Below are 27,351 nucleotides of genomic sequence, written 5' to 3' on the forward strand. Positions count from 1 at the left end.
AAGGGACCTAAGTGTTTGGGGGATGACCAGCAAGATTTTAAAATGCCCTATTTGGGGGTATTTCTGTAACTATTTTATTTCAATAACCAACTCAACATAATGTCATCGGCAGTCAACACTTTGAGCTAAAAGTTTCATGAACTCATCAAACTTCAGCTTCATAAAGACTGGGGCATGATAGAATCAGAACGGTTTGACAAAACCTCATGAACAGCTTTGTGTTTATTCTCTCTTCAAAACAAAGTCATGGGTTTCACTGACATTTTGATTTTAAAATTGCTCAGAAAATTCTTTTCAGGAAAACATAATAGGAAGATCCTGCAGTGATTGTAGGGAGGATCTGTTTCTTGTGGTGCATCATCATCATGGCCTATCACTACTGCTGCTTAGAGAACAGGGTATATTTGTTCAATTGTCTGTCTTTACTGATGTGTTTATAATTCTCTGTCTCTCTTCTCACACATACCCTTCCTTCCTTGTTTTTCTTCTGTCTTATATTCTTTTACAGTATCTGTTTCTTTTTGTACCCTAAGTTATCCAACACGCCAACCCTGCGGATTGTATTTTTAAAGCATGTAAATATACCCCTACTATGTCTGCTTAACTGTGATGTCTTCCCCCATATTTAAGTGTCATATACAATTCTCAAAATGCCCTTGTGAAGTCAGTGAAGGTGATTTTTTTTAGACTTTATAAAACCAGCCTATATCAGAGTTTAACAACTCAGCCAGATTCAAAGTCAAAGAGAGGGAAGCCTCAAATCCAAATGAACCTTCACATTCTTCTTGCCCAACACAGCACTTGATGCAAAGTGGACCTCAGTACTGCTAATTGACAAAGGGATGGACAAGGCCATGAACTTTCTGTCTGCTCTAAATATCCACTCTATATGTAAGGAATGTATAGCAATTTTGTCAATGAAATATAAGAACACAATTTTGCATATAAAAAATATCAAGAGTTGAATTGAGTAAGAGGCTATCTAGCATAGTGATTGAAAGCAAGAGCTTTGGTCTCTGCCAAATTGAGGTTCAAATTGCAGCTTAAAGCCCTTACCAGTTAGTAAACTTTGGTGTTACTTAATTTCATTTTAGCCTTATGTTCCCTATAAGGTGAAAATATTTATATTTATAGACTTATTATAATTATAAAGTGTTGCATGACTGTGAACTTTATTGCAGAGCCCTCGTAAATAGAATAAATGCTTATTAAGTAGTATCTGTTATTATTAAGTGGATTTATGACTTTAAATTTAAAAATAGGAATAGATGTTTAATAATTCACTTATAATTAAATTCAATTAAATAGTATCTTCAAGTTTCATGCCTCGGATACCAAATAATCAAATTGTTTTATCACTTTCAATTTCTAATCAGCTCATGGAGTATCATGTAGATAGCAAATGTTAAAATGTAATTGTGGAATTGGGGGTTAACTCATGAGATTTGGCCTCTGAGAAAGTCACCAAATGCCACAGCAGGGTAAAGAACCTTTAATATGGCCTCTAAGGGTAAGAATCATATGTACATATTTTTTAACTGAGTAGATTGTCTTTCTTTATTTGTTTCTTTGTCTTTCTTTCTTTCTTTCTTTCTTTTTCTTTTTCTTTTTCTTTTTCTTTTTCTTTTTCTTTTTCTTTTTTTTTTGACAGACAGAGAGATAGTACAAGTGGGGGAAGAGGGAGAGGGAGAATCCTAAGCAGGCTCCACGCCCAGTGCTGAGCCCAACTGGGGTTTGATCTCACCAAGGTGAGATCATGAACTGAGCCAAAATCAAGAGTCAGACATATAACCAACTAAACCACCCAGGCACCCCTGGGATCATATGTTTTGAAACAGTCATAATGAGCAAATGTTTTTAAGACATCCAAATATGATTCTTTTTAATTTATTTGATTTGAATTTGAATTTAATTTATTTGATATATTTAATTTTGTAGCTACATTTTTGAGCTTCATATTATTAATACCACTAATACTCTAAATCACTCACCATACCTCATTCAACAAGAAATTCAACAAATATGTGTTGAATGCCTCCTGTGTACAGGGTCCCTTTTGAGCTATGGGGAAACTTCCTGTAACAAAACAGATACAACCCCTTCTTCACAGGGCTTATGTTCTCATTTCCCACCTTTATGTTGATAGATCACCCATGTATGGCTTTACCATACCTCTGGTTTCTGAATTATTAATAAACACATTAATAGAAAATCAACTCATTGCCTTTTTTCCCCTTACAGTGCTTTGATCATATGACCAAAAGGACTAGAAGGAGAAATCATATTTTTTCAGCATCTAGAGACATTTATTTTGTCACACTCTTCTTACTCTTTGGCCCAAGAAGTCGTACGGGGAATTTCTAAGATATTAATTAGTACTTCCACTCTAATTTCTCAGATGTTTGGGCCTGATGGAAAGAAAATAGTAGTGAAATATGATGTTAAGAAATTACAGTGCAAAAAAACATTGCATGAAGATATGACTATTACGTTGACAATTTTGGTTGATTAAATTGCAGGCACTTGATTACGAAGTAAGCTGTGATTTATGGTTCTAACGAGTCTCTTTGTTCGGTAAAAACAGATGCTACAAAACTTCAAGTTTCTCCTAAGAATCCTCGTGTCCCCAAATTGCATACACTTGAATTACATTGTGAGAGCAAATGTGACCCATATTTAAAACATAGTTTGAAGTTGTCCTGGAGTAAAAATGGAGAAGGCTTTGAAATTAATGCCACAGAGGATGGCAGGTAGGTACAGTCTTATGCTGTGTCATTATATTTGGGATTAACACCTAGCACTTGAAAAACAAATAGTTGTAAAAGTATTCATGCTGAATTAAAATATAAAAACTGATTAATTCATTTCAGTCTTCAAGGCACTATTTATGTATTTATTTTTAATATTTATTTTTGAGAGAGAGAGCATGTGCTCATGAGGGTGGGGAAGGGGCAGAGAGAAAGGGAGGGGCAGATAAAGGGAGACAGAGGACCCGAAGCAGACTTTGCGCTGACCGCAGAGCCTGATGCTCTCTCGAACTCACACACGTGAGATCATGACCTGAGCCCAAGCTGGACACTTAGCTCGCTGAGCCACCTGGGGGCCCCAAAGTCTTGGCATCAGGGCAGCGTTTGAAAGGTAATACAGTGCACTGTTTGGGTTTTCTCTCACATAGTTATCTTCTTCTTTTTGCTACTGACTTTTAACAGAATGTGTACCTTGCTGTTAGTGCATGAAATAGAGTCCGTTCCAGATGTGTGAGACAGAGGTACTGCATGAGTGTGCATGCTTACCAAACCACTGGGAAGACTGGGAGAGATGGGCCTAACGGAAGCTGCTTACTAAACTTTTGGGTTCTTTGTCACATAGAACTGCAGCTGTAAGCCAGAGGTCTGAAAAATGCTGCTCTTTACAGCCACCTCACACCACTGGTGCTGGCAGTGACATCAACCAATGCCAGCTCTTGGGTCTTCCAGAGTTGCTGTCTGCTCACAGGGACCCAGAGGAGGCACTCCCCATCACCCTTTTACATCCCAAACTCAGATGAGTCTATCTCATTGGCAGAACCTAAATAATACCTACAGTCCTTCCAGTTAGAATGTACAGACAGCTATGCTTCTAAGCCTCCTAATCTCTGTGTAGAGAATACAGAAAAAAATATATATATAGAAGAGAGACTGTAGAAGGAAGTGTGAATAGATGCTGGATAGCATCAGACAATATTGAATAGCATCGGACAATATCAGAGTCCATCAAAGAGAGAAAAGACTCAGCATTTACTGAATGCCTGTACTATCTTTCAAAAGCATGTAGAGGTTAGCTCTCCTGCCTTTTGCATTGTGACTAGTAGGGGTTAAAAATAGACCATCCTTAGCCAAACCTTCCCTGCAGTTTTGTGTTGTTATTCATGATTCTGAAAAAGTAAACCTGAAGATAGTTTGTGCATTCCTTTGGTGAGACTGCGGCAGTGTGGTGAGTAAGAGCGTGCACTCTGGAGTCCAGCAGCCTGGATTTAAATCTCATCTCGTTCACTTATTGTGTCTATGACTTTAGACAGGCTCCCTAACTTCACTGTGCCTTAACTTTACATTCTAAGATACCTCCACAGGGTTATTATGAGTTAACATTCCAAGCACTTAGAAAATACTCAGTCCAATTTAGTGATCATGATTTGTACTAATTTCTCCAGACATTTGGTTTATCTCATTTCTCTGACATGCTTGGCCCCTATTGGTGTGTGTGTGTGTTTGTGCTTACACCACCGCTATGCAGAGGCATTGGTCTCAGCTAGGTACTTAATTTATTCCATCTCATCCTTCCCGTATATATGAATTTGTGGAAAGGAGCGTATGTATTGGAACTGTTGTCGCTGAAACAAGAGGAGATTAATTATTGACCTAAAAGACTACATATTGCAACAGAGATCTTCACCCTTAGGTTAGGTCTTAGTCAATCTGTCAACTGCTAAGATCTCCCCATATTCTCCCTCTTTTGTCACCGCTGCCTAGTTACCTGGTGTCTTCCATATAACCTCCAGGCTTCAGTGATGAAGGGAGTCAGAGACTCGTGCCTTGTGGGTGATGTGACCTGCATATTTAGGCCCTGATCCCAGAAACTCCAGCCATCCTCTGTATGGCCGAGTTTAATAGGTTCTGCAGGATGCTGAGGCTGACACTCAAATGAACCTCTGGCTGTCTTAGCAAACTAAGCCAGTGACACAGATATTCTGCCAGTTTTTCCTAGGGCATGGGTGAGCAACAGTAACCTCAGCTAGAATTTCTTAGAAGAGATCACTGGAGTGGAGAAGGCTGGGAGTAACTCTTGCTGTTGAAGTTGGCTGGGGCCAGGAGCACGCATGGACATCTAGCAGGGAGCAGAGATCACAGGTCTCGGTTAAATTTCAAGGGAACCATTAGGAAGCTTCTGTCTCTCACTTTCTGCTGGGACACCTTCTCCTTACTGGTAGGCGAGGGGCCTGAGACTTTTATCTAGAAAGAGGTTAAATGAGTTTTACATCAGAAACGTCAATTACCCCTCTTTGGGTGAGCGCAAACCCTGCTTCTGGTGAGCCCCTCTTCTCTCTCTCTCCCTCTCTCTTTCTGCCCCTCGCTCACTTGTGCCCTCTTTCTTTCAAAAATACAAAAGAAACGTCAATTGTATGAGTTTCGCTCCTTCTCTGCAAACACATTATTTATCTCAACTAAATAGCAAAAGTCTTTAAATATAGTTGATATTTAGTGGAACTTAATTTTTCTAAAAGTGCTTAGTTAAGTTGACAGTACATAGGTATAGGGTAAAAAGTGTAATTTATGGTAAGGAAATTTCCATGTAGTAAACCGGATTACAAATTGGCAAAATAGGGCCAATGATAAAAAGCTTGGTGCAAATGGTTTGCAAAAAGAAGTGCTAGTCTGCCCTCTACTGTTCAAATAAATTTCATGGTTTAATTGTTATCTGATCTATTGGATGTGCAGTGTGCTAGGGGAGTGGACGGGTGGAGAAAGGCAATCTTGTCAAAAACAGATTGTCAGTCTCTGTGTCAGACAGTCTGACTCTGTAGATCTGGGGGGTGATTCAGGAATGTCCCTTTGGAAGAAGCCCCCAGTTGATCCTATGTAGGTGATTCCCTTCACAAACCTTAAGAATTATTCAGATGTATCTTAGCTATTATAATGAATAATACAGTCTTCAGAAACACCAGGCAACACAGTTGTGTCACTGCTCCATGCATCACAGATGGTTGGAGTTGATAATTAAAACAAAACAAACGGATCACTTTCATGGCTGTGTAGACAGTTGTGCATGCTCCAGTAACCCCATGTCCCCAGTTTTCACCTGTGGCACTCTCTAATAAAATTTGCATTATGTGAAGGTGTGTGTGTGTGTGTTTTTAACTCTTCCTTGAATATTTTTATAGGGAATATATATTTTTGAATATATATTTCTGCTGTTTCTGTTGTTTTCATCCTCATCATATACTCATTTATTTTTACTGGTAGGATAATTATCGATGGACCTAATTTGACCATATCTAATGTCACCTCAGAGGACCAAGGTATTTACTCTTGTTCAGCTCAAACTGCCCTGGACAGTGTTGCTGATGTAACTCACGTAACCATTCTCGGTAAGTGCGCTATTAATGGGAAATGTCTGTTCATTTCTTTCTTGTTACGAATTAAATTCCATTGTTCTTAGACCATTAAATCAACAATTACTTGAGCCCCTGTACATATACTGTTAGTTTGAATTTTTCATTTAAATAGTAACTCCACTCTCAAATGCTTTCTCCTCTTCTGGCTTTAAAGAAATTAATTAATGCTTAATTTCTTTTCCCTGCATGGTAATGTTTCCAGTAGCAGTGGGAGGTTGGCGATGCTATCAGCAGAAAGCAAACTGAAGCACGCTTGAGTTGTCAGGGCATTTGAGCTACCCTTTCCTAGCATGCAGAGAAAATACAGCTGAGGAATGGAGATGGGTTTTGTGGAGGGATCAGGCTGGGAGTCCCATGGTGGTGGCACAGTGGTCATGCCCTAAACCAAAGGCAGGGGCTAAGTTCTCAGGGTTCTGGGAAGGGTGTGGAGGAACTTCAAGAGTTCTACAGAGGAATGCCTTTGATTTTTTTTATGATAATGCTAATTAGAAAAGAATGTATATACTTCACTAGTTAATCAACACAATTACTCCTCCGGTTACCCATGGTTAAAGCTCTTAGAACATTCTGGTGCATTTCTTAGACCACCTTTAGCTCTTGAACCATCTCTTAGACCATCTCTCTTCCAGTTTCCTTGCCAGATTCACTCCCCATAAGCTATCTGATAGGGAAAGCTGACTTATATGGATAACATCAGCGAACCACTTACCCTCAAACTTCCATTTGTTTCAACCACTGGGAAGCCCTGGCAATAGACAAGGATGGGTGTATTTATTCTCCATATTCCCTCCCTGCAGGCTGACTGTGTTCATTGTCATTGATTCCTCCCAGGGAGGCTCTCTCCACAAAATCCTCTCTGATGAAATTCTATTAACTGCTCCCTCCACCCCTCACTCCATATATTCTGCCTACATCTTTTGAAAGAGTTTTTTTTTCTAAAAACTCTTGGCACTATCCAAATTGTGTGAACTATTGCATTTCTGCTGGGACCCTGACTGATAGAGACCTTTTTTAAAAATAGTTTTCTGTTACAATTTTTTCCCCCTGTGGGAACCATTTAGTCTTTCTTCCAGTTTGCTGATATTCCTTTACAGTGTTTGATTTTGCCTAACTCCTTTATTACATATGTGGATTAATCATTATTAGTAACAGGATTTGTATCTTTAGCTCTCTGGTTGCTGGGATCCACAGGTAGATTGCTAATAGAGTGTCCAGGATGAGAGGAAATAATTCAGTGTATTTGGAGGTAGGATGTGAAAAATGACTAAACATGCTAGATCTCTTCAAGAGAAGCAAATATATATTTCAAGGGAAATAAATGACCATCATGTTTAAGTGAAACAAAGGGTCATCAGACGGGTTCTACACACACATACACACACACACGCACACACACACACACACACGCACACATACACACACATACACACAACTTCCCAAGTGGTAAAGGGTATGGACTTGGTTCAGTAGAATTGTACCTTTAGGTGAGATGTTTGGTCATAGGAATTTAGCTACTTCAGGGGTTTGCACACAGAAAGGCCCAACCCTCTAGTAGTTAATCCACTAGTGAGTCATCAGATAAAATAGTTGAGCTTCAGGTAAAGTAGAGTTTGTCTCAGGCACTGCAAGTGTAGGAGAAAGTTTCAGAATCCCTGGACTTTTTCCCTAAGTATCTTAAGCAATGGAGCCAGCTAAGGGATTGGGACACCATACCACTTGCTGCACGCTGTCCAAAGCTCCTTATAAAATTTAATATATGAGTCATGTGATTAGGCTACTATCTTCCAAAAGCATTAGATTTTGATAATTTTAAATAGAGTTGCTGTGATCACATGTAATACTTACATATGAAGTTTTTAACCAATTTTCTGAGAATAAAAATAAATTCATTTAAAAAAATATTCTATGACAAGATTGCACTTTCTTAACCACTTCTTGGAGGTTACCTTCTAATATTTGAAGCCAGTCCCTGGTGTAAAGAAGCATATCTCACTAACTGATGGTAACAAATAGATCCCTGTGTAGTTTAGAGAAACTTCTTTTCCCCAGAAAATAATTTTTGAAAAGATATGCTTGACCTGTTGCAATCAGAAGTAGCTGTCCTTGATCTAACTGTCCTTTAACTATATCAATCTTTTAAGTATCAACTGCACTCCATCAATTCTAATTCCATATGCTTCTTGGAAAGAGCAGATTTTAATGTCAGGTGCTACAGTCTGTATTGGTTGCTTTAGGTAAGTTGAAAAATGAGTGAGCTCTTAGGAAGTGTTGAAGAGAAATGTAAATTCTCTGAGCTCACAGATCTGAAACCTGTTGAGGAAATAATTTCTTATTTAAGGCCCTGAAGTTTGCACAGTCACTGACTGCATTTTTAAAATAAAATAGTCTCTTTTGAATAAAAAACAATGTTTTTTTTTTGCCAGTGTAAATTTCCAGAAATTGGTAAATACTCACAGGGGCATAGATGATGCCTCCCACTTGGGGAATAAGGAGCCCATGGGAAGGTCCTAAGAGATATTACTTAATTGTCTCCACTGAGAAAAGACAAATGTCCCTGGGTACAAGAGAGAATTGAAATCAAATTTCAGAAGTAAAGACCATTAGGGATAAGTTTGCTTTTTTGTTTTGTTTCACTCTTCCTTTATTTTGATAAACATTTCCATGGACTGTAACACTCAAAGTCATCACCTACTCTTAGTATCCAAAACCTATAAAGAACTTATAAAACTCAACACCCCAAAAAATGAATAATCCAATGAAAAATGGGATGAAGACTTGAATAGACATTTTCCCAAAGAAGACATCCAGATGGCCAATAGACACATGAAAAGATGCTCAACATCACTCACCCTCAGAAAATGCAAATCAAAACTACAATAAGATATCCCCCCACACCTGTTGGAAAGGCTAAAATTAATACACAAGACACAACAGCTGTTGGTGAGGATGTGGTAAAAGGGGAACCCTCTTACACTATTGGTGAGAATGCAAACTGGTACAGCCATTGTGGAAAATAGTATGGAGATTCCTTAAAAGGCTAAAAATAGAACTACCGTACAATCCAGCAATTGCACTACTATGTATTTACCCCCCAAATACAAAAATACTCATTCAAAGGGATACATGCACTCCAGTGTTTATAGCAGCATTACCTATAATAGATTACAGAAAAAGCCCAAGTGTCCATTGATTGATGAATGGATAAAGAGGATGTGGTGTGTGTGTGTGTGTGTGTGTGTGTGTGTGTGTATGTGTGTGTACACACACATACACACACACACACACACACACACACACACACACTGGAATATTATCAGCAATAAAAAAGAATGAAATCTTGCCATTTGGAATGACATAGGTGGAGCCAGAGTATTAAGTTAAGCAAAATCAGTCAGAGAAAGACAAATACAGGATTTCACTCGTATATGGAATTTAAGAAACAAAAAAATAAGCAAAGAGGAAAAAAAGAGAGAGAGGAAAAACCAAGAAACAGACTTTTACCTATAGAGGGCAAACTGATGGTTACCAGAAGGGTGGTGGGCAGGGGGACAGGTGAAAAGGTGAGGGGACTAAGGAGTGCACTTGTTGTGATGAGCACTGGGTGATGTATGGAAGTGTTGAATCACTAAGTAATACACCTAATATTACACTGTATGTTAACTAACTGGAATTTAAATACATTTTAAAATTAAAAATTTTTAAATTAAAAAAAAATCATCACCTACTCAATTTTCTAGTCTGTGACATATTTATTGGTGCCAGATTTTTCTCTTCCAATAAAAACAGGCTTCCTACTCTTTTTCAGAACTCTAGGCCAGGAGAGTATAAAAGTTGCTGTTATACACTGAGAATTTATTGTTAGAAATTACAATTAAAATCCAGAGCATACAAAAAAGAAAGCCTGAGTTCATGTTCTTTATCTTATTTTCCTATAGTCATAGGACCCAATTTTATTGCTCGAGTGTGGTAATTGCATGCATGATTGAAGTGATATTATACTTTTCACTTACTCATTTAGTCACAAAACATTTATATGCAAAGCACTGAGGGTGATGCAAATATTAATAAAATGCAGTCCCTATAACTCTTGAAGATCTGTCATATTCAGGAAATGAATCAGGTACATAAATAAACATATGAGCAGGAAGATACTGATCCTCTTGAGATAGATCATGTTTCTCAAAATCGCACATAATGGGAATGCAGGGCAACTGCTTAGAAATGAAGATTCCTGGGCCCAGCTCCATCAGTAAGCCAGAGAGACAGGGCCCAGAAACAAATCCTCATTGTTAATATCTACTTCTGAAAGAATGTTTATGATCATGGTCAAGGATGCCCTTTGAGAACTGGCATCAGAGGGAAGGGAGAGAGTGTTTATGGTAGGGAATATATGTGCAGGAAGCTACATTTGAAGTGGAACTGGAAGGGCTGCTGAGATGTGGACAATTGGGTGTGGAGACCCGGGCCTGGAGAGAAAGAAAGGGGGCTGGCAATGTGCCTCAGGGAGAAAATTGAGTGGACAAAGCCATGATCTGCACTCTCCTTACCTTAATTTTTTTTTTATTGTTAATTAGATGTTCCGGATCCACCAGAAAACCTACACTTGTCTGAAAGACAGAACAGGAGTGTTCGGCTGACATGGGATGCTGGAAATGATCACAATAGCCGTATTAGTGGTAGGGAATACTATGTTGGGGTAACTATGTTCCTGAAGCTCCTGAGTCACAGTTAATATTAAGGCCATTTTTTTTACCACAGTTCTAGATTATCCTTCTTAAAATATTTTTTCAAACGTTTTTTATGTTTATTTACTTATTTATTTTGAGAGAGAGAGAGAGAGAGAGAGAGAGAGCATGCATGTGCACAAACTGAGGAGGGGCAGAGAGAGGGAGAGAGAGAATCCCAAGCAGGGTTCTCACTGTCAGTGTAGGGTCCAACCCAGGGCTGGAACCCACGAACTGTGAAATCATGATATGAGCTCGAATCAAGAGTCAGATGTTCAACAGACTGAGCCACCTAGGCTCCCCATCCTTTCAGGCTTTTTATATTGTATGTAAGTGTTATTATAACTTAAACATACTAACTCCATTCTAATTTTTACTTTTTCTTATGCTTCTACTGCCAGAATACATTGTTGAATTTGAAGGAAACAAGGAAGAACCTGGAAGATGGGAGGAACTGACTAGAGTCCAAGGAAAAGAAACAACAGCTTTATTATCTTTGGCTCCATATGTGAGATATCAGTTCAGGGTCATAGCCGTGAATGAAGTAGGGAGAAGCCAACCTAGCCAGCCATCAGATCATCATGAAACACCTCCAGCAGGTATGTGAGTTCTCACATCAGGTTTTGAAATATTTTGAAAATATTTTGAATATTTCAACATAAAATATTTCAAAATATCATCAGTTTCAAAATATTTTAGTTTTGTCCCATCTTTCAACATATGAAACAACAAACTGATACTATGGCGTAGGGTTTTAGATTTCTCCTAATAGACAGCTTGAAAAGTTCTGTGAACTAACAGCACACAAATATCGAAAGTACATCAGATTAAAAAGTAGTATATGCATGTTTGATAGAGAGCAGGAAATTACAAGGAGGTATATGAGCAAACATTACTTTGAATTATCTGTGATAGGTAAGTATCAAGTATGTTATAAACTGAATTTCAGTATATAGAAAATCAGCTTTCTCCCTTTATATTCCTTTTTATTTAAATTTTCTGAAATAAAACAGTTGATTCATTGTAGTCACCTTGTTAACATTTTCTTCTAATGTTTATTTTTGAGGAAGAGAGAGAGAGAGAGGGAGAGAGCATGAGCACAAGTGGGTGAGAAGCAAAGAGAAAGGGGAACAGAGGATCCAAAGTGGGCTCTGAGGTGACAGCAGAGATCCTGATGTAGGGCTAGATCCCACGAACCATGAAATCATGACCTGACCCAAAGTCAGACACTTAACCGCCTGAGCCACCCAGGTGCCCCAACACTTGAAAATATCTAGGACTGCTTGAGTGGTCATAACAGTGACATTATTATTTTTTCCCCTGGGCAAAATAAATACGCGAGGGTATAACTTCCTTTTTGTATTGAGGAAAAGCAAGAAGAGATAGTAACTGAATCACACATACGTGTGTGATTTAAGTGTAAGTTGCATTTGGCACTAAAACTACACTTAGCCCTTTCTTATGAAATGGAACCATCTGAATATATTTCATGGGCACATTACCTGCTCTTTCCTATTTGTTGTCCCTAACACTGGGCTGTTGAAATTAAGACATGGTGTTTGTCTGTTAAGATGGAAATATTCACAGCACACGTTACTAGCAGTAATTCTAATAGGAAAAGGAAAGGTTTAAAATTAAAATGTATATTTAAAAAGTAGGTTTAACATTTGGGGATGCCTGGGTGGCTCAGTCAGTTGAGCATCCGACTCTTGATTTCAACTCAGGTCATGCTTTGAGGGTCATGGTATTGAGGCCCGTATCAGGCTCTGTGCTGAGCATGGAGATTAAGATTCTCTTAATCTTAATCTGATTAAGATTCTCTCTCTCTCAAATAATTTTTTTTAAGTAAGTTTAAGAATTTTAAAAAAGCAAGTTGAAAAATATAAAGTGCAGGTTTAAAATGAAGATACCTAAAATGAGCCGTCTACTTTCTATTAAATAATAATTATATTACTTCAAGCATATAATTTTACCCCTTTAAATAAAAATATATATTAAATTTTTTTAATGTTTATTTGTTTTTGAGACAGAGAGAGACAGAGCATGAGCAGAGGAGGGTAGAGAGAGGGAGGGAGACACAGAATCCAAAGCAGACCCCAGGCTCTGAGCTGTCAGCACAGAGCCCAATGCGGGGCTTGAACCCACAAGCCGTGAGATCATGACCTGAGCCAAAGTTGGATGCTCAACCGACTGAGCCACCCAGGGCCCCAAATAAAATATATATTTAAAAGCTGCCTTATGTGAGCTCATGGATAGGTTAACTAATCTTATAGTGATAATCATTTTACAATATATACATATAAATATAAAATGTGTATCTATGTATTTGATACGTATATGTATATATATATATATACATACATACACACTTATGAAATCATTACACTCTATACCTTAAACTTACACAATGTTACATGTCAATTACATAAAGCTGGGGGAAAAAACTGCCTTAAGTCTTTTTACAGACTTGGCCAGATAGAAATAAACAAATACAATCAAAGTTATTTAAAATTGATTTTAGCTGGAGGAGGGATGACAGGCTGATTTACCTATGGACCATAAAATTGGAAAGTGTAATTTTAATACTTATAATTTTTCAGCTCCAGACAAGAATCCACAAAACATAAGGGTTCAAGCCTCTCAACCCAAGGAAATGATTATAAAATGGGAGGTATGTATTCTTTAATGTGTTATACACTACTTTGTGTTCTTTTTTTTTTTTTCTTTCTTTTAGATCTGCATGCTACGTGTAAGGATAGGAAAATATTTTTTAAGAATTTATAAGATTTAAGAATTTATAAGATTTGTATATTTGATAAATGTATTAAATTTGTATATTTTACAGATCTTTGTGATTAGAATATTATTAGAATGTTAAACAGTGGTAAATTATGTAAAGTTTATAAAGGTTGATATAATTGTGATCAATTATCAAAATTGTCAGATTTTTTTAGTATTTTTACAACTAGTATTCTCAATCCTTTCATGTAAAAAATATACTAAAAAATTTTCACTAAATTTTAGTACATGGTCTAATAAACATTATGAATATCTAAAGGATGGCTGCCGAATAATACCCACTACTTACTAAGCACGATCAAGCTTTTTGTATACTGTTTTCTAATTCCGAGAACAACCTTGTCATTTACAGCTTTGTCTAGATATAGGAGCTGAGGTCAGGGTGATTGGCACTAGACATCAACAAACCTAGGGTATCAGCGTAGGTATCTGTGGACTTTAAACTGTACTTTTTGCCCCTTTATATATCTCTATTAAAGGTTATGAAGTAGACTTTCATCTTTGAATTTGGCATGAAATTTCACATCTGCTCAGATGACTTTTTTTTGAGTGTCATTTCTAAATTTCTTTTTAGTGGGTAATTCCCCCCCCCCTTTTTTTTGGACATATTCATGAACAAGTAATTTAACCTACTTGAAAGTAGATTACCAAACATTGTGATTTTAATAATAGACTTCCAACATTAAATTCACTGAATTGTACGTAAATGTAGAACATTCTTGCATGTATGCCGGAATATACTATTTTATTTCTAAACCTCTTTCCAGATACGATTTTGCGAAGGGTTTTAGGATGTATGAACCTTAGTTTGATGTTTTTTAGTCAATATTTTTATATTAACACTAACCCATTATTCACATTTCAGTGCAATTAAAGTTTGCGAATTTGAAATTTGAAGAAAAATGGTAATACACAGAATCTAAATATATCCAAGAATATTATTTCTTTCCTTGAATTTGTGGTCATACATATTTGCTACTACATTGTCTTGATAATTACTTAATTTATAATCTGAAATTATGTTAATATCTTACTCTTGGAGAGTCTCTGTCCTTTTCTCTCTTAAGTTTCATAGAAATTTCCATCAGACAGATGTTATAAGTGGTTAGATGAAAATAATAGCATGTAATGATCAGGCCGGTTCCTCAGAGAAACACACCATGGCATACCAGTATCAGCTCATTAGTCGTCCGCACTCCTGAAGGGCCACCGCAGCTCGATGCTCTCAGCTGTATGTTTCATACAGAGAAGCTGGGACTCTCATTTTAATGACCTTACCCAGATGCCCTGCGCTGAGTCAGTGATGAAAAGAGGGCCCGACCCCCAGCCCTGCTTTTGCCCTTCCCGTCTGCTATCTTCCTTGGGGGCCTCTTTGAGAATTTGCTGTGGTTTTGTTGCCAGTTGTCTGAAAGCCAAATACAAAATATTCCTCCAGCTTCTTCCGGAGTCTAGGCACCCAGGAGCCTGGTGATTTAGATAAGATTTTTCTTAAAAGTGTTACCTATGGTGGCAGTTTATTTTAAAATTTGCCAGAGAGCTTTATCAAATGTAACAATTTTCCTTGGAGCAAAACATGTGTAAATTGAATACTTTTATTTGTGCACATTTATTATTGGTAGAGGCTGAAGGAAGCATAATTCCAGATTGCGGTATGAAACTAGAAGCTTGTGGCCTGATTCATCTGGGCGCTGCTAGAGCCCCTGGTGAATTTATATCCTGATGGTAGTAAAAATTACCTCGGTGCAAAACTTTGAATGCAAAGTATAGACAGTGACTGAAATCTCAGAAGGGTTTTGTTTTGTTTTGATTTTTTTTTCCCCTCATAACTAATTTAAGGAATCACCTTGGAGTCCATGTAACTTGAAATTGTTTTGCTGATATAGCACTCCTTTCAACCTAATTCCAGCCAATCCATCTAAAGAGTATTTTAGTAAATTGGACTGAGTCAAGAAGCTTTGCACATTCTGTAAGAAAACACTACATACCACATTACTGAATCGCTCGTCTATACCCACAAAATTACTGTTTATTTAAGTGAACCTTACAGTCTAGGACTAAAGTCACATTTTTATGTATTCTATATAACAGATTTGTTTAAATGCATATTCCCATTTTTGGAATGAAATAGGTGGTTTAAATCACTTTAACTTTTTTTAATTAAAGTAATGCTTGATTAAAAATGAGAGTGGAAATAACCAATTTCCTATACGAGAAATTCCTCCACTAAATTTTCTTTTACAGCAAAATATAGTGGAAGCTGGTAATGGGAGGGGGACACTTTGTCTTAACAAAATAGTCAAGAAGCTAGAGAGTTATTTTATTATAGAGAAGAGCTATATCTTCTAGGCGCTAATGTGTAAACATGCATATTATCCAGAAATAAGGATTTACTCAATCTCTCTCTTCTCTTGAAAAGCAGATGGAGAAGGATGGATGGGGTCAGGTGGAAAGAGTTCTGACTGAAAATTCATGGGAGATCTCTTTCACAATCATGCAGTTCATGATCATGCCCTTTTTATATCTCCTAGTTCTTTGGTCATGAAATAGTAGAGGAAAATTTAGACAAAAGCAAAAGTCCTCTGTGGAATTTCTTAGTAAATCCTTCTATATACGAACAGTGAAACTTAACCACAAGGGCATAATCAAGGCATCTAAATTGTGGCTCCTTACTACTTAGGTAGGTGAAGGACTAACTTTCAAACTTAAAGACGAAAATTTTCCTAAGCGTTTCTAAGCCAGGGGGAGGTTTACAATCTTCCAAGACCCGATCCCTCTATTGCAATGTTTCTTAGGCCATTTAGGGTGGATTGCCGCCGTCTCTGACTCAGCATATCTGTGATCACACTAGATGAGTCTTACTTTTTGTCTTAGCCTTTGAAATCCATGGAGCAGAATGGACCAGGACTAGAGTACAGAGTGACATGGAAGCCACAGGGAGCCCCCGTGGAGTGGGAAGAAGAGACGGTCACAAACCACACCTTGCGCGTGATGACGCCTACTGTCTACGCTCCTTATGATGTCCAGGTCCAAGCCGTCAATCACCTTGGCTCTGGCCCTGAGCCTCAGTCAGTGATTCTGTATTCTGGGGAAGACTGTAAGTGATACACCTGAAACCGCCAAGCACCACTTTCATGTATATTGCATTTCTATTGATGAACATTTTTGAGCAACTACTGCATGCAAAGAGGATATACCAGCTGTGGGAGATTAACAGAAATATAACACTTGGTTCCTACTTGAGAGTTGACTGTAAGATAGCTGATCACTATAGAGTGGTACGGAAGTATGTTAAAAGTTTTAATTTTATTCAACTTCCCAGTAAACCCATTTCTATATTAAAATCAAAGACGAGTAATCATCACTGTAATTAGTTGATTAGTATAACTGTCATATGGTTTCCAGTGACATTTGTCCTTACTTATCAAAGACTTCCTAACAACCATCTGCTGCCGTGTAGTGGCCTCACTCACTTGTACGTCTGGAATCTTCCTCATGCAGATGAGATGCAAACTGAGACTTGTATATAGAATTACACACACACAGTTTTGAGGTACTACTGATATGCTCATATTATTAAATACTTAGACCATAATAACAAGTAGGTTATTGAAAAAAGGAAAGATGCTCTATTTTGTGTCATTAAGGCGTTACTCTCATTATTCTTCCAGTGTCCAGAGTAATATTTTGATCCAAGAATGGAAGGTTGAGAATGTGAAATGACTTAACTCCTTATCTGCCTGCTACCTAAATTCTTCTACCCGAGTACACCAGAAACATCACTGTGAACTAAGATATTATTTATCTTGGCTACTCTGCATTTGGCTTATTCTTCTATACTTAGTTCTCTGTAGAATGGGGATAATACTACTACTTTATTGCATTGTTTTCAGGATTATGTGAGCCAATCCAACATTGTCTACACTTAGCATATGCTCAGTTAGCTTTTGTTCCCAAAAGATTGATCAAATTGTCAAGTAATTTTAGTTACATTGTTTAGTTCACCTGCCTCTAAAGGCGAGATACCCACAGAGTATTTCACTGGCCATTGTTTCTAGTAGCATTGCCCCTGCCTGGAGAGCTGCATTTCTCCTAGAAACCTATTAGGGCTCTGAAACTCCTGTGAGTTGAGAAACTCTCTTGGTTCCATTTGGAATTGATTTCCTAAGAGTGCTTTGCTCAGATTAAGCATTATGAAAAATCACCTTTTGAAAAGGGGATACAGTCACATTTAAAGGTTATTAAAAACTCATGATTCTTATTTGCTTAACAGATCCTGATACAGCTCCAGTGATCCATGGTGTGGACGTTATAAACAGCACCTTAGTTAAAGTTTCCTGGTCAACAATTCCAAAGGACAGAGTCCATGGACATCTAAAAGGATATCAGGTTTTTATTATAGATTTTCTTCTTGTTGCTGAATAAATATCTTAAATGCAAATGAGAACTGATCTCAGAAGAAGCTACAAGAGCATCTGCCACCATGGCCAAAATGTTAAAGCATTCCTATTTCCATTGCAGATAAATTGGTGGAAAACAAAAAGTCTGTTGGATGGAAGAACACATCCCAAAGAAGTAAACATTCTGAGGTTTTCAGGACAAAGAAACTATGGAATGGTTCCTTCTCTAGATGCCTTTAGTGAATTTCATTTAACAGTCTTAGCCTATAATTCCAAAGGAGCTGGTCCAGAGAGTGAGCCTTATATATTTCAGACACCAGAAGGAGGTAAGAATAACAGTGGACAATAATGCCAACAATGGGAATTATGCCATGGGCAAATTAAACATTTCCTTCCTTACTAGTAGTTAATTAATATGTATACTTCATATGAGTTAGCTTCTCACTTTCTACAAAAAACTGTAATCTAATGGATATTAAAAAAAAGAAATTTACCAATTTATAAGTGTCTCTTCTTGATCTTCTGTTTTCTAGTACCTGAGCAACCAGCTTTTCTGAAGATTATCAAAGTTGATAAAGACACTGCTACTTTAACCTGGGGACTACCTAAGAAACTGAATGGAAACTTAACTGGCTATCTATTACAGTATCAGATAAGTAAGCAGAAATTTGAATTGGGTCCACCTATTAATATTTCATTATTGGTTGAGTATTTGGTTTGCTATGCTGAGAATCTAATGATGGTGGTTTGTAAGCTGGCATACTACCTTAACAGCAAAGGGGTTTGTAAAGTGGCTTGCAGACCAAATCCAGCCTGCTGCCTGTTTTCAGAAACAGGCCATACATGTCCACTCATTTACATTTGTCAGTAACTGCTTTCTCACTACAGTGGCCAAATTGAGTAGCTGTGACAGAGATTACATGGCTCACAAAGGCTGAAATATTTACAATATAGTTCTTTTCAGAAAGGTTTACCAATCCCTGATTCAGAGGAAAAGTCAGTAGGTACCAGAGGATATATATTTAATATTTATGCATAAGAAGCATTGAGAATTAAGAAACGTGCCAAAGAAAAGCATTAGTAAATGAGGTAACAGAGATTCAGAGCGCATGTAACTTCCACCCTGCACTTCTTTTGTCTCCAACACATGCTTCTGGCCTCAACCTTAAATGTACTTCTGTTTGTAGAAACCTCTGTGGATAGCCCGCTGGTATAGGCACATTGTATCGTGAGCCTTGAAGAGATGTTTTGCCTCATTACTCAGACTGGGCTCTGCCCTTGTGCTGCTGTGACATTTGGTTGAAAACACGCTTATACAAAATCAGGTTATTTTTAATCATAGTGCCTTCCATGTGTAACAGTCTTTACATCTAAGCATCATCTCAAAGTGGAAATTAGGGAACTGAGGTCATAGAAAATTTTAGATTTTGAATTCCATACCCGAAACCCTAGGACTGTGCTGCTTGCAAAAGCCATCTTGATGATGGTCTCAATGAGCTATTCTGTGTCCAGGTAGTTCAAAGCTTGTAGCAATCCAGGTCACGTATGAGTTTTAGCTCCTAAGGCCTGTTCTGGGTTGGGCCATATAGTTATATAGATACAGGCATAATCCCAGTAGAGGTAGCATGTTAGCATTTTTTGAGTGTTTGCTAAGTAGCAGGATCAGTACCAAGTGCTCTCCCCATATTTTTTCATTAAAATGGAAAGTATATGAGGGATGTATTTTCACTATTTTGTGGATGTCAGAATTGAGGCATGCAGAGTTCACCTAACTAGAGCCATGTAGTAAAGTAAGTATTAAGCAGGATTCCAGCCTAAATCTGTCTGATTCTCCATGCTGAGCTCTTAAGCCTACAGTATTCTATGAACTGGTTTTCAAATATATAGACAGCACTGAAGAAATACTTGAAGACTTTTAAACTGTTAATTTGTTTGGTAAAGGTATGATTTATGTATCTGAAGAGTAAAGAAATTCAACATTAATTTCAACCTTTGTGTTGATTTGTATGTAAGATTTAAATTTTTTTTAAATTTTAAATTTTAAATTTTTTTTAAAAAACAAGTTCTTAGAGAACTTGTTCTTAGAGAAAAGGCTGGAATGTTAACAACTGCAGTGATTATCATACTCCTTGATATATGGATTTTTAATCAAATGATGTAATTGTACACTTACTTTGCTTTCTGTTAAGGTATTGAAATATTTTGGATAACTTCTCTCTTTCCGTTGCTTTGTATGTTCTAAATAGTCGTCGATTGTGTGTATGAGAGCTCTCTATATACTTCTCTAAATTTGTAGATTGATTACTGTATTTTTTCAATGGACTTTGTGGTATTTTATAGGAATGCCCTCAAATCTGTAAGAGTGATTTTTTTTTCTAATTTCCAACATGTGGATCTTTGTTTTTCTTGTTCATTGATCTAATTGCACTATATAAACCAAGAAAGGCATTTTTATGTCGAGTGTGTGTGCTTGTGTGTGTGTGTGTGTGTGCATGTATATATATGTATATTTTCTTAACCTATGTGATATGTTGGACTAGCATCAAAAGGATTTATTCTAGCCCTTCCCTTGCTACTAATGGCTGCACAATTTTGGGATATGTTTCGTTTCTTGGGCTATTTTTATGGTAATCCCATTTATGGTAATATCATAAATCCCGTGGTCTTGCTGGTCCAAATTGTTTGAAAGATGCTGTCTAATAATTCATCTTTGGGGCGCCTGGGTGGCGCAGTCGGTTAAGCGTCCGACTTCAGCTCAGGTCACGATCTCGCGGTCCGTGAGTTCGAGCCCCGCGTCAGGCTCTGGGCTGATGGCTCAGAGCCTGGAGCCTGTTTCCGATTCTGTGTCTCCCTCTCTCTCTGCCCCTCCCCCGTTCATGCTCTGTCTCTCTCTGTCCAAAAAATAAATAAACGTTGAAAAAAAAATTTAATAATTCATCTTTTTCTGATTAGCACTTGGCATAGTTCTTAGTATATAGTAGGTATCTTATACTATATAATTTATTAATCACTTTATTGATTCTGCATATAATGAGGACTTATTTGGTGTCTCATATTAAACCAGAAGCCATGGGAGACAACAAATCATTGGGGCACCTGGGTGGCTTAGTCAGCTGAGCATCTGACTTCGGCTCAGGTCATGATCTCACAGATCGTGGGTGCAAGCCCCATGTCGGGCTCTGAGCTGTCAGCACAGAGCTCGGAGCCTGCTTCAGATTCTGTGTCTCCCTCTTTCTCTACCCTTGCCCCGGTCATACTCTGTGTTTCTCTCTCTCTCAAAAATAAATAAACATTAAAAAAAAATTTTTTTAATTAAAAAAATGAATTTGGACAAAACATTGTCCAAATTATTCTGCTAAAAGATTAAAAGCGCTTACGTGAAAGATTCAATGAATATATAATATGGGAGGAAAGTCCATCATTTTTAATAGGTATAATGACAGTGGAGTGATTTGCTCCAGTGTGACAGAGTGATCAAGAACATGGGCTCTGGAGTGGAAAGACTGTGGTTTGGATTCAAATCTTGGTTTGCCAGTTGCTAGCTCTGGATTGAGGCAAGGTGTTTATTCTTGCTAGACCTCAATTTTCCCATGTATGATATTGTAATAATAATTATGTCCACATCATAGAATTGAGTAAGTTGCTGGCCATTAATCATTAAGGTAGTGCCTTGCATACCACAAGTGTATACAGAATCAAAAATAAGGGACAACACAAGTTGAAATGTTAAGAGTATGAAATCTAAGGTATTGCTGTTCATGTTTATTTCTTTAGTAAATGACACCTATGAACTTGGAGAACTAAATGATATCAACATTACCACTCCATCAAAGCCCAGCTGGCGTCTCTCAAACCTCAATTCGACTACCAAGTACAAATTCTACTTGAGGGCTTGCACTTCAAAGGGCTGTGGAAAACCAATCACAGAGGAAGGCTCCACATTAGGAGAAGGGAGTAAGTGCAAGAGGTTCCTGCATGCTGTTTTTTAAATTGCTCTGAAGGGAACATACCATGCTATCCCTTGTGAATTAGAAATGATTGTGGTCTCAATCTGTTTGACCTTTTGTTTTCCACTGATACAGATACAAAATTTATTTCTCTTGTGTGTAAAGTTCACATTGACTCAATTTATGGATTTCTACACAACAGCATGAAACTATAGCCTCAGTGTATATAAGGTCAGGGACTATAATTTTACTTAATTAAAATAGGGGTATGTAAGTCCATGAAGTTATTCATAAGGTTAGTAGAGGGATATTTTTCTTTCGGAAATTTTTCATAATGAAAAAATTTTGCCTCTTGTCCTGGTAGACATTTTGTAACAATGATCTAATACATTTAACTTCCATGTCTTGACTCATATATATATACATACATACATACACACACGCGTGCGCACACACACACATACACACACGCGTGCGCACACACACACACACACGTATATATATTGATTCATGTATTAATTTAATTTAACTGTTTACTGGTTGATGTCAAATACTGGCTTGGAAATGACCCATCAATCTCTGGTTTCATTTGTGTAAGTCTGCGAATTCAGTTGCACTTTTCTGGTTTGTTTTGTTTTGTTTTTTCCAACTCAGACCCATTTTCCTTCCCAAATTGTTTCAGCAATTATAATTTTAGCAGTGTTTTTGCTAAGCTTAAAAGGAGAGAAATTAAGAAGTTAGGGCCAAAAAATGGAAATGAAACAGAGGAACTGCTGCACAGATATAAGTTAAAAAAGAGGGCTTTGTATAGGATTCAAGTTGATGAGACCTAGAAGGATATTTGAGGAAGACAAGAAGGAAAAGGAGATGGCAGGAAGGGAAATATAATCATTTGTTTATTTTCTACTGTATGTTAGCCATTGCTCTGGATGCTTTTCCAAATTTTAGATCAGAAAAGAAAGGTAGATTCAATAGAAAGAGGCAATAGCAATGGGAAAGAATAAATTGTAACTTATAAAGTATGTATATTATTTTAAAATATATCCAAGTGTATATGAATCACTGTAAAATCACTGTGTATGAATGGTTATGCTGTGATCTTTATTATCTGTTTCTCCTTATTGTTCCTACTGTATTTACACAGTGAAGGGTTTATGTTTTCCTCGGATACCCTAAATACTCAAAGCTCCCTTTTATGGGAAAAGTGTATGTATTCAAATAGTTTCTCCCAAGAAACCCACAAATTATTCCCATGAACAAATGAGACACCATGTTGAATGAATAACTCAAAAGAGAGATTTAAAAATGATAATTGAGGGGCGCCTGGGTGTCTCAGTCAGTTGAGCCTCTGACTTTGGCTCAGGTCATGATCTCCTAGTTGACAAGTTAGAGCCCCGTGTTGGGCTCTGTGCTGACAGCTTAGCCTGGAGCCTGCTTCAGATTCTTTGTCTCCCTCTCTCTCTCTGCCCCTGACCTGCTCATGCTCTGTCTCTGTCTGTCTCAAAAATAAATAAACATTAAAAAAATTTTTTTAAATGGTAATTGAAAACTTTTTAGTAACAAAAAGGATCTCATTTCTCAAGAGGTCAGACTGGCATCAAGTGTTCCATACAAAGAAAAGAAGTCAGAATAGTAGTAATCTAAATGTGCAACTTCCATATTTTTCAAAACAGAGTTTGAGGCATGGAGAGGGTTGCTATTTTGTTAGAATCAAGACCATAATATGCAGGAGAAATGCTAATCCCATCATTGCTAATTTGCAGCAGGTAAGAAAAAATTCACAAAATCCTCTTAGAAGAGTTATAGTCACCATATGCATATATGGAATTATTTAGAGAATTTGGGTTTGGTCACTTTCATGGTTGAAAGTGTTTTCAGCTAATGGAAAATGCTCTTGGTATGATTTTATAAATGATGTGGCATCTTCTTTGCAAATTAAAGATGTAGCTAATGTGCTTGAGTATCTTACAACATATTTCTTCACTGCCCTATGTCTCAGTAATTTGAAAATGTTCCTTACTAGTATGTTTGTGTTCTTTTTCAGGATTCTGCATTTTCAGCTACTGCCCCTTCCCCAGTTGACACTGATTTCTCTTCTATAGGCATATCTTGCCATATTTACAGGAAAGAAACTATAATCTCTTTTTGCCACTGGATTTCAACCTGATCTCTGAAAAAGGAAACATACATATATATTTCCACTGAGGAGATAAAGCTTGATATCACAACACTCTAAAAATAACTTTTGTGCAAATGAGAATCTATTTCTCTGTATCTTTCTTCTTGCTCTGCCTAGATAGCACATTTTAAGGTCATCTGGCATTTGTTCAGAGAATGGGATTTGATACACAAGCATTTTTTTTTCTGATTATTTTCTGGTTGTCACTCTGATTTTCAGGTGGCTCACATTCCATAGTCTAAGAGGGGAAAGATGATGGAGCTATTCAGAAATATTTGTGTCCTTATTGGCTTGAACAAAACACTTGCTTTGCTCTATTTTTCAAAAGCTTGCACTACTTAATATTATACTAATATTTCTGTTTTTCAAAGTCAAGATTAATTGCGTTCTATTTCAGTGGTGCTCAATCTTAAAGGCTTTGCTCAACTAATATAATTAGCCTTACTTGTCTCATGGTGACATTTTTTAATGAAGCCCTTTTGTTACCAGTAACTATATCATCAATGTGTATTCAATGGTTAAAAGTTATAACCAAATTTTAATGTGTGACATATACCCATTTGAAACAGGGTTTCATAACTTTTAATATTCTCAACATGGATTACAATATTTTATCTCCAGTGTAAATTATTAACACTTTCTGGTTTACGTTTATTATGTTGAGTTGATTCTTAGCAAAACTGTGGATCAAATATAAAGATATTTTGCATATTTTGTTGCAACTTCAGAAATCAAATGTACCTTTAATTACACTTGACTCATATTTTTAACTTATGTAGGATTCTACAATTAATATATTGCCCTACTCATGTTTCTTTTTTTTAAGTATTAACGTCTTACAATATTTTAAAAATCCCAGTGCATTTCATTTAAATGTACCTAAAACCTGTACTTTATGTACCTATAAAACTGCTTATGTGTTTGCAAATTTCAAGTATATAATATATGACCATGTTATGATGCTATTCCATCAGTACTGATGGAAAAGAACAAAGCAAATACACACACACACACACACACACACACACACACACACACACACAATTATAATGCCATTTGTTTTCAAAACCAAGCCAAAATGGCCATGTTCAGTTTGCTGCTAGGTCTGAGAAAGTTCATGATGCACAAAGTGACATTGTATAATTTTTTGAAATCTGTGTTTGGTTTTGAACCATTCATATAGTGCCATTTCATCAACAAGTACATCATCTTTAAAGGACATGAAATAAGTTCATTTCATTTACTCAATTTCAGTGTATTAAGAAAGAAAAGCTTGAAATGTTCATGTTCTTGATCTCCTGATAATTCAAAAACTCTCAGAAATAAGTGCTATAAATGGCTCTCCTCTCAAATAACAGGATTTTTTTAACTTTTTTTTTCTTTTACTTTTCATGTCCTGTTTTTCAACAATTACAATTTATATGATTTAACTCTGTGCATTTCTTAGGTAAAAGTATCGGGAAGATATCAGAAGGAGTAAATCTTACTCAAAAGACTCACCCGGTAGAGGTATTTGAGCCTGGAGCTGAACATATAGTTCGCCTCTTGACTAAGAATTGGGTTGATAACAATAGCATTTTTGAAGATGTAATTGAGACCAGAGGGAGAGGTGAGACATGAGATTGTATTTGGGGCAATTTTAGACAATAAATCTATGTTTTGTAGATTTTTAAATTTTACCTACTTCCTGTATTAAAGATAAAAATGTGGAGTACATTAGCTATAAAGATAATAGTTTCAATTTGTTTTAGCATACCATTTTTAAATTATCAAAATGAAGAATGTTCCACAAAGTTCCAACATATTCCTTATCATTTTTACCAGAGTAGTTGACTAAAAATACCTCCTGCCAATTAACACATGTTGATAACAAAAACTAAAAAGAAAAACAAAACAACATAAGCCCCACAGAAACTCCCTGGCAATCTGCATATAACCAAGCCAGCTTATGCTTTTGCTTGCTTGTGCTGCTGTGTATTTCACTTGATCTGCCTCCACTATCCCTTTTTGGTTTTCATCCTCTGAGTCAAACGTAGCTTGAGAGGGCTCTTTCTAAATAAAGACTGCAATGATTTATCAGTATTCTTCCAGTGAAATGTCCTTTAAATCACATTGCCTCAAGGGTCAATGAAAGGAAAAATAAAACGGATGCTATTTTGTATGTTTAAAAAATATGTTTCATATTCCCACAAGGGGCATAATCCCAAAGCCTGTTTCTAGTGTTCAGTGTGTGATTTCTCTTTGTACAACAGAATATGCTGGTTTATATGATGACATCTCCACTCAAGGCTGGTTTATTGGATTGATGTGTGCGATTGCTCTTCTCACACTAATCCTGTTAACTGTTTGCTTTGTGAAGAGGAACAGAGGTGGAAAGTATTCAGGTAAAGCTGTTTCTTAATATCCTATGAAGTTATTAAATAGTATTTTCTAGGAGGCATTCTTCTGACACATCTTTTGTTTTTTAAGTTATACATTTAAGTCAAATTTATGTTACCACATTAGATATGCAGTGTACTGAAAGGAAAAAAATATCCTAAATTAACTAACCAAAGGATATGTGGTCCAGAATATTATTTTCAGATGGTTACTTGTTTTCTACTTTCTAGTATTTAGATGGTCTCTAAGGAAGCTTATCATATTTCCAAGCTTCTACTTTCTGTCTGTAAAGTATCAGAGATGTTGAGAACACTAATCACTACGCCACACACATACAGTTTGTCTTAAGAGGAAGGGACCCATTTATAGCAAGCCTTGCCACATATTTATGGTGCAGAGAATGCATGCACTAGCATATTCTAACGGTTGTGACTCCATCAGCCAGCTTTGTTAGAGTTAACCATGGCTGGGAATGCTTTTCTTATGACATATATTGAATACACTGGCTCCTGCATTAATGTACATAAAACATAAATAAAAACCATCATAATTAAATAATGGTTGGCTTTAATTCAACTTTCAAATTTATTTGATCTTTTTCAGATATCCATATTGTGTTGTTGCTCTTATTAGCATTCAAGATGTTTTACATAACGGGAAAGATTTAGATCTTCCTCTTATTAGTTTGATGATGTTCAGATTAGTGAGAAGTTCTTTTATTGGCTTATGATTCATCTAGCAAATATTTATTGGGAACTGATATGTATATTTAACA

General features: G+C 36.8%; 1 protein-coding gene across 15 annotated transcripts in view; it reads left to right on the plus strand.

Moving 5' to 3' along the window:
* The window catches only part of CHL1 (cell adhesion molecule L1 like), a 199,830-nt gene that overhangs the window by 166,693 nt on the left and 5,786 nt on the right, over nucleotides 1-27,351 (plus strand). For 14 of the 15 annotated variants that reach the window (XM_045051871.1, XM_006928940.5, XM_023249976.2 and 11 more), the window contains 12 exons: nucleotides 2,585-2,750; nucleotides 6,000-6,124; nucleotides 10,726-10,827; nucleotides 11,277-11,474; nucleotides 13,476-13,546; nucleotides 16,546-16,768; nucleotides 17,945-18,060; nucleotides 18,193-18,397; nucleotides 18,605-18,727; nucleotides 21,846-22,025; nucleotides 25,645-25,806; nucleotides 26,450-26,581. In XM_045051871.1, coding sequence (XP_044907806.1) covers nucleotides 2,585-2,750; nucleotides 6,000-6,124; nucleotides 10,726-10,827; nucleotides 11,277-11,474; nucleotides 13,476-13,546; nucleotides 16,546-16,768; nucleotides 17,945-18,060; nucleotides 18,193-18,397; nucleotides 18,605-18,727; nucleotides 21,846-22,025; nucleotides 25,645-25,806; nucleotides 26,450-26,581 — 1,803 coding nt within the window. The remainder of the gene's footprint in view (nucleotides 1-2,584; nucleotides 2,751-5,999; nucleotides 6,125-10,725; nucleotides 10,828-11,276; nucleotides 11,475-13,475; nucleotides 13,547-16,545; nucleotides 16,769-17,944; nucleotides 18,061-18,192; nucleotides 18,398-18,604; nucleotides 18,728-21,845; nucleotides 22,026-25,644; nucleotides 25,807-26,449; nucleotides 26,582-27,351) is intronic. The other variant, XM_023249977.2, reaches the window with a different exon arrangement.

Source organism: Felis catus, chromosome A2 (genome assembly GCF_018350175.1).
Source record: "Felis catus isolate Fca126 chromosome A2, F.catus_Fca126_mat1.0, whole genome shotgun sequence".
In the NCBI taxonomy this organism is placed as follows: Eukaryota; Metazoa; Chordata; class Mammalia; order Carnivora; family Felidae; genus Felis; species Felis catus.